Source organism: Poromitra crassiceps (genome assembly GCF_964638095.1).
Source record: "Poromitra crassiceps genome assembly, chromosome: 13".
In the NCBI taxonomy this organism is placed as follows: domain Eukaryota; kingdom Metazoa; phylum Chordata; class Actinopteri; order Beryciformes; family Melamphaidae; genus Poromitra; species Poromitra crassiceps.
Window position 1 is genome coordinate 26,053,212 of NC_139644.1, and position 8,251 is coordinate 26,061,462.

Here is an 8,251-nt window from a genome sequence, read left to right on the forward strand (position 1 = left end):
GTCGCAGGGGAGTCCCCAGCAAAATTAGTAAATTGTGTGATTTCACTAGGATTTCAATGACTAGAAGTTAGCCTTTAGGAGAGAATGTAGTACATATACTTGGTAATAGCTTTCAATCTCTCCTGTTATCTCCTCATCTACATTATATTATACTCGCGCTGTTCGCATCAGCTGCGTCGAGTCACATTTTCGAGGAGCTGCGCATTCGGCGAGGGGTTTGATGCAGAAGTATGTAAAGGCCAAAACCAGAGAGTGACAATCAACCATATAAGTAATACAGTGCAAGAAGAGATGACGCATCTCACTGCTGCAGCTGATGAAGTATCTGTCATACCTTTTCTTCAGGAGGGCACTGAAGTCCAGATCACCAGCGTCCTCACCTGCTTCACCACTGGGATTGGGAGAAAGGAGAAGAACTGGAAGATTAGTTTAGTCGCAAAATAACTCTGAAAGCAGTTCAGTGTTCTTCTGTCTGAACGTCATGCTATGTTTAACAACCTGTGCTATTTACATAACTGGTGAATTGCCGTTGGAGATTGAGAAAGAGCATTAGCAAAAATACATGTTGATAATACATCCCTTTTCTTCCAGATTACACAGAGCTATAAATATTATAGGCAGAGAAATTACAAGACACAATTATAAAACCAACAAAGACAACATGAGCAAATGAGCAAATAAAACAACGTACAGTGCGGCTCTATTAAATTACTGCCTGTGGTGAAAGCTTACTCCCCCCCCCCACCCCCCTCCCACACACACACACACACACACACACACACACACACACACACTCAGTTTCGGATAGACGTAATAACAGGATGAGAGAGAGAGAGAGAGAGAGAGAGAGAGAGCATAGAGCAGAGTGCTTGATGGAGGGTGCAAGCTACCATTAATGCCCTAAATTCAAGTGACAGACAAAAATCACAGACAGACACATGTAAGCAAGCTTGACAGCGATAAACAACATACTGTTCACAGGGGAGCGAGCACAAGTATGTGCCAACATAAGGGAAACACGAATAAATGAGGAATGCAAAATATATTAAAAACAGATGCTTTGAAATGGAGGTGACCCCTAAGATAATTAAGTAAATAACACCAAATTATGCGTAGGGACTTGTGTATGAATATCCCACACAAGACAAGATGCCAATTTTTCATTTTTTATTTTTGTGGCTGCCATCGTTTAAAGAAGAGATTTCAGTGTTTTTGAGAGAGGGCTGATCATTGGCTGGTGCTCCAGTGACAAAAACATGAACAGGCACCCTTGATGATTGGATTGTAATCAGAGCAAAAACACAAGGTATAAATTCCCCCAGGGTGTGGTGTTTACTGTCAGTTTTTAAGGACAGCAGCTATGATGTTGGCGTGGAAGTCTATGAGGCAAAGGTATCATGAACCAAGGACAATGTGGACAGAAGTGCGTACTATTCTACCTTAATGTGCGTGCAGTGGTTCAAGATGCAAGGAAAAACAACTGAGGGCTAAATGAATCAGCGGATCTGCTGCAAATGTGAAGGCCTAAGCAGGCAGTTCCATCCAGAACCAGAAGTGCACTCGGACTCGGAGAGTGCAAACCTCCGCCAAGGGCAATACTCCAGTCTGCTATGATATGGAAATTGTGTAACTCGGATCAGAACCCTCCCGTGACCTGGATCAGATCCGCCCCAAAATTTGATGGGTTCTTCCTAGGGCCATGCTACACCCTTCCACCATGTTTCATGAAAATCAGCCCAGTAGTTTTTCCGTAATCCTGCTAACAAACAGACAAACAAACAAAACCGAAAACATAACCTCCTTGGTGGAGGTAACTATCTGTTGAGAACTTCACAGAAAGCAACACTGTGGGCTGTGGGCTGCAGTGCATATCACTTTTGTTACACCCAAAAAAGAAGTGGTGGAGGAAAAAAAGTCACGTGGTCGTGAGTCATCAGTCACCCTCTTCTCAACAAGCTGACAAGTACGATGTGTGGCACACGCCAATAAACATCTACACACCTTTATTGGCTTGTTGTTTTCCACTGTGACTTACTCTGGCAGATCTCTTATGGTGTGTAGTGTGTTTTCACGGCATGGCTCCGGTCCACTGAACCCCTTAGAGGGCAAGGTAAACGCCAATAAACACAAAGTCATTCTGCGTGATGATGTTCCTCCTATGGATGAATGGTTCATCCAAGGATAACATCCATCCATGTTGTCTGTTATCCCTGTGGGAGAAGAATCCTCCAGGATGATAATGCTCTCATCCACGGGGCACAAGCCAACACTAAATGGTTGGCCGAGCATGAAAACAATGTTAGCTGTATAGCACGGTCATAATGGTCACCAGATCTCAATCCACTTGAGCACTATAAGGAAGAGACTGCAGTGCCTGAGATAGTCTAACACCTGACTACAAGAAGACAGTTTATATTGCTGTATACTTTATTTTGACACTTGCCTGTATAGCAGTATTAAGCCATTCAGTACAAATATCTACGCTGACTAAACATAACCCTGTAAATTATGAACACACAAGATACTAACACAAGTTGAACCTGACACACTGTGCAACACACACTCAAAGACTGCATTGCCAATGTATCCATAGAAAGTTATGCTGGTTCCCTTTGAAGCCTTTTCAGTTGGCCAACCAGACAGTAAAGCCACAAAACGAAGAAGGAAAAAATAGCCTGATGTGCCTGGGGCATACGAAGGGGAACTTGGGACACTCATGAAACACACTGCGGTCTCTCTGCAAGGAGTCCCAAAGAATGGAGTCAGGCCGCATGTATTTGGTTGTGCATCTGTAATACATGCTGGGTTGTAACACAGAGGACAGATGAGGAGAACCCAGAATCACAGAGTACTGAGTATCCCATGGGAGACTCTACTCTCTCTCTCTACTTAACGTCCTGATAGATGCCAGGAGGTTGAGCTTTGACCTCCACTCTACAAGGTGCTTAACACACTCATCCATTCTCTATCCAGCGTTTCACTTTTCATTTATCATATCTGCCTCTGGCCCCGCCCCTCTCTCTCCCTCAAATCAATATTCTGCATATAAACATATAGACATCATGTCTACAACACAATATGATGCTGTCTTTTTGCAGGATGTGTTTCTCGTCTTACCTGTGCTTTTAGGCTTCAGTTCTAATAAAGGGAACGGAATTATATTTTTAATTAACCAGCGAGCGATGTGGCGACTCAAGGAGTCAGCGTGAATGTGCCGTATCAGCTGATTTCTGCTGACACAAAACACACCTGCAAATGAATATGGGTTGAGAATAAGCGAAATACAGAAGAAAAGAATACAGTTACAGACGCACGAGAAACATAGATACAGTTCACACTTCACACAAACAGAGGGAGAGACAGAAATAGGAAGTGAGAGAGAAACGGTTACATATAAAGTAGAAACAGTCCCTTCAGAGGCAGTCACGGAGACATGTTATGAAAGACAACAACACTAAAGCGTGAGGGTCTCCAGGTGAAGCGAAACACCAAGACGGCAGACGCACCGAGACGTGACAGAGAGAGAAAGAGAGAGACACAGAGAGACAGAGAGAAAGATAGGCCTATGATAGGCCAGACTGACTCTCACAAAGTCAGCTACGATTGAACGATAGACCGACACACAGGCGGAGATACTGGTGGAGACTGACAGATGCCCACAGGCAGCAATCTACAGAGGAGCATATGGGAGACGGGTGTGACGGGTGAGATGTTGACTAGACGCTCTACAGCGCTGACACTCACGATCGCTTAAACGACTCCAGGATGTTGGCCTGCTGCTCCTCTTGTACAGCTGAAAGCAGACAGAAGGAGAAGGAGCTGTGAGAAGCTGCACCAGCTTCATTCATTACACAGCGGCAAAGGAATAATGGACTGATGACCTCGCTAAGTCACTAAATGATAGGACCTAATGTGTATCGCGCTCACTGAGTTATTGTCTGACAAAGCCAGTTACGTAGTAATGGTAGATCCGCCGAATGGAAGATGACAATAATGTGATTGAGTGTCTGTCTGCGGACCTACCCTCCACGGAGACGTCGAATGTGCAGCTGTCGCACTTGTCTTTGGAGGTGACCTCGCAGCGGTAGCCACCTGCGTCCGCATCCACTACTTTGATGATGCTCATCTCGTAAGTGTAGATCTGACAGAGAAGAAGGGAGTGACAGGCTAGGAACACACGTAAATTAAATTAACACACACACGCACACGTATACGCACGCAAGGTATGTCGAGTGTACAATAGGGCTAGAGCGTTATATTGGTTTGCAGATAAATCAGGCCGATTTATTAACACTAAATGATGTGTTGGTGCCACGTCAAGTGTTGTGTTGGGGCGGCTTTAGCTCAGGAGGTAGAGCGGGTCAGCCAATGACGCAAGGGTTGGCGGTTCGATCCCCGCTCCCTCCCAGCTGCCGTCGCTGTGTCCTTGGGCAAGACACTTAACCCTCCTTGCTCCCGATGGTGTGTAGGCACCCTGCGCGGCAGCCTGCCGCCATTGGTGTATGAATGGGTGAATGTAGACTATCTACTCATTGTAAAGCGCTTTGGATAAAAGCGCTATATAAATGCAGACCATTTACCATTTACCATTTAAAATTCTGTTTTCCCAGCATGAACGGTTACATGAAATAGGCACAACTATTCTACTGTTCATTTATAGCATAAATGTCCATTTATTGCTTGACTGTATCCCTGCTGCTGTTGTATTTTTTTGTAGTTGTATGGATGCATTTCACTGATTGGTCAGGTGAGTGGCCTATAGGCCACAGCCCCTGATCACTTATAATGGGCACCTGTGTGCTCTTGTCTGTTTCACCCCTGATGAAGGCCGATTGGGTTAAGCCACATGAAATAAAGGCTTTTGATCTTCAATGGAGACGAGTGCCTTGGATTCTTTTTAGTAGAGCCCACTGCCTACTTTCATATTTCTTATGGACAAGAACCCCAGCTCCAGTGAGCACCTCTCCAGATGATTCCTGAAGCCAAGCAGCGTTCTTTTTCCTTTTTTCTACACTTCTTATTCTATATTGACATTTTGATTGAATTTCATACAAATTCATGCATGAATGTTTATTATTAGATAGATTATCCAGGGATTCAATAGTCTCGGCTCCCAGACGTTTGGTGAGCTGCGCCACCAAACGTCTGGGAATTTCACTGTCAGAAACTGTCTGTCCGAGCCCGGCGAGAACGGCCGGCAGCAGACAAGGCCTACATTTATTATTAGAATTTTATTTGGTAGCGGCAATGCCATTTATCATAGTCCTAACACAGAGCATGAAGCTGATATGCTCCAAACAAAATTTATAGCTGTGGTTTATTTTACAATAATGTTTCCTACCCGGAAGTGGTCCGCTTGCTACTGTGAGTCATCAGCAGGCTCTGTAACGTTAGCCTCGGGAGTCTGGCTTATCGCTGGGGAAAAGACCTCTAGCCGCCGGGGCCGGATGAAACACGTCCTATTAACAGGTTATGTTTGTTTCTAAGTGATTAATATGTTTCTCCGCAAACGCGGCAATGTTTTGCGAGACACTGGTTCTGCATGAGCGTCACTGCCCCCAGAAAGCAGGCCCGCCCACAACACTCATGATTGGTTCTCCGATGCAAGGCTTCCAACAGCGCCACCTACTGTAACGTTATGCAAAGATTTAAATAGTAATATTCTCAGTCTTACAGGAGTGAAACGGATTAAGACTGAGGGCTGAGTCTAGGGATTCAATAGTTTCCCCAAGGTCTAAATGCTGTACCAGAGGCTTTTCCACAGGAATGCAATTCTGCAGGAAATAAAAATGGTCAAATATGAAATATATTTTGTCTTGTTCTTTGAGCAGTATGATGTTGACTTGCGATTTGTGCTATTTTTATTTGTACCATTGTTGCGTTGTCGTATTGTTTTATTGTTGTATTTTATGTGTGTCTTGTAGGCCCATGAGGGCTGGGCACTGTAGAATGCATGACACTCTAATAAAAATCAATCAATCAAAAATCAATCATATTGAATATCAGCAGCTTCAGTATGAAAAAATACCAGTATCAGCAACAATATATTGATTTTAGTATCGTATCGTGATGCCCTTCAATAACCCATATCAGCCAAACCCTACAACAGTAGAACACAGAATTTGAAACTTAATGTAGCATTGAATATAATTTATGAATTGACACCAAGAAACACCCACAGACAGACAGACAGACAGACAGACAGACAGACAGACACACACACACACACACACACACACACACACACACACACACACACACACACACACACACACACACACACACACACACAGACTCACACACTCACACACACACACACACACACACACACACACACAGACACACACACACCTTGGTGTTCCTATCGTAGGTCTCTTTGAACTTCAGGTGCTTCCCGGCTTTGCTGCCCAAGTCGAGCCACTTCCCCTTCAGCCATTTCATGGTGGGCTTCCGCATCAGGCTGGAGGAGTCGACTTTGGCCACGAAGGTGATGTCCTTGCCTGCCGCGCATGAGAAAGTGACACGGCAATTACCTCAAATTTGTGGACTTGCACATATTCCAAATGCAACGGGGCATTTAGTGGATATAATTCAGGATTTTTATGCCAGATGATTTTGTCAGACCTTTTGTGGCTATGACCGTCTCGGGCTTCAACACGAACATGCCGCTCAGCTCGGAGAGCTGAGGCTCCTCCCCCGGCACGTGCTCTGCAATGGCACAGAGGTCATATTAGTACAAGAACACATGATCTGACCAGCGCTCATCAAAGATGCAACACATACAGAGAGGAGACGACAACACAAGACATGTGGACCAAGCAAACCGCCATATCAGCACTTGGGACTCACCAATTTGCTGGGTATTTGGGAAGAAGTTTGGCAGGATGTCTTAAAACCACTAAAAATCCATCTTTTAACACTTGGGGATCTGTCCCTAACTTAAGAGTATCTACAGCACTGAAACAACAGTCTCTCTAGAGAGGCAAAAGCATTCAGAGTGTCTGAGTAATGCCTTTGCTGTTGCAGTGCATACGCCGTTTAGGACACTATGACAAATGACAGGAGAGCGAGGAGCCCCTGAAATTGGCTGGCCCTGGGGGAACGGAGAAACTACTCAAATCACCTCTGAAGACGTCACATTAGGGTTTGACTTTCTGCTGAAGCCGTACACTGCTCTTATCTAAGCCATAAAAAAATGAGCTGCTCCTTTTATCCTTTCACCTGTTCCTTTTGAAAGTAAATTGATGTAACCTCTGTAAGGTGTTTGCTTGTCAGTGGATACGCTTTACAAAGACGCCAACGTATTCATTTCTCTTACCATCGGGAGGCAATTCTGCATCGGAGGGGAAAAGAAAGAAAAGGCAGGGAACACTGTCAGTCGGTACAGTATTTGTGCTGTGCTGTTAAAGACAAGCGTTAATTGGCCCTGTGATAATCGTGACTCCAGGTGAGGAACACTCACACGTGAAATCAACGTGCTCTCACACTCACGTGGCTTTCCTTATCCGGCTCTAATTAACAAATCAATTTTTTTACATTTTTATTCCAAGAACACAAAACTGTTAATGAGTTATGTCTTCGGCAATCAAGTTTTAAAAACCACTAATTACGGAGAGCTCAGGAGATTAACTGTGCGTTAATGTACATAAACAGTTTCTCTCACCTTCTGAGTCAAATGTGAGTTCTAAAGGAAAAAGAAGGTCTATGGACAAGCAGCAGGTAAAGATAAAGCCACATCGGGCCACCAATCAAGGGGAGTGAGTAGGGCCCTGGGTAGACATCCATTGGATAAAAGCAGTTGTTGACAGAATGGATCCAGGGTCAGGTGTCACATAAGGTCATGCGCTTCCATAAATTCAGAGAGCCCCCCGGTGGCCTCTCCCTCTCTGCTTTTATGGGCTCAGTTAATTTGATCTTTTAATCAAAAGTGCCCCTGAGGACAGATCCAAGTTCAGATGTTCAGGATGATTTAAAGGGTTTCGGTTGGAATGCTAAGTGGGCAAAGCTGATCCTGGAATGGCACCCAGGGGACATTTTTGAATGTTTACACTCTTGCACTGTTACATGACACTCACTGTGGTTCTGGATGAGAGATTTGAAGTGGAATTAACTCCAGACGTTGTCCTTGACTCTGCTGTTGTGCTGCTCTAATTTACTGTAACCTTTCTACAGAGCGCATTCTCATTTCGTGCAAAGAGGACAACTTGTACCACCTGACATTGAAAAATGCTAGCCCAGACTGAATATTACT

The 8,251-nt window shown here is 44.5% G+C and overlaps 1 protein-coding gene across 1 annotated transcript in view; it reads right to left on the reverse strand.

The window, feature by feature from the left end:
* mybpc2a (myosin binding protein Ca) overlaps positions 1 to 8,251 on the reverse strand; it is a 42,526-nt gene that overhangs the window by 23,047 nt on the left and 11,228 nt on the right. The window contains exons 2-6 of the mRNA XM_083649064.1: positions 6,625 to 6,708; positions 6,352 to 6,500; positions 4,024 to 4,141; positions 3,745 to 3,793; positions 335 to 391 (exon numbers count right to left, since the gene is read on the reverse strand). Of these exons, the coding sequence (XP_083505190.1) occupies positions 335 to 391; positions 3,745 to 3,793; positions 4,024 to 4,141; positions 6,352 to 6,500; positions 6,625 to 6,664 (413 nt within the window). The 5' untranslated portion in view covers positions 6,665 to 6,708. The remainder of the gene's footprint in view (positions 1 to 334; positions 392 to 3,744; positions 3,794 to 4,023; positions 4,142 to 6,351; positions 6,501 to 6,624; positions 6,709 to 8,251) is intronic.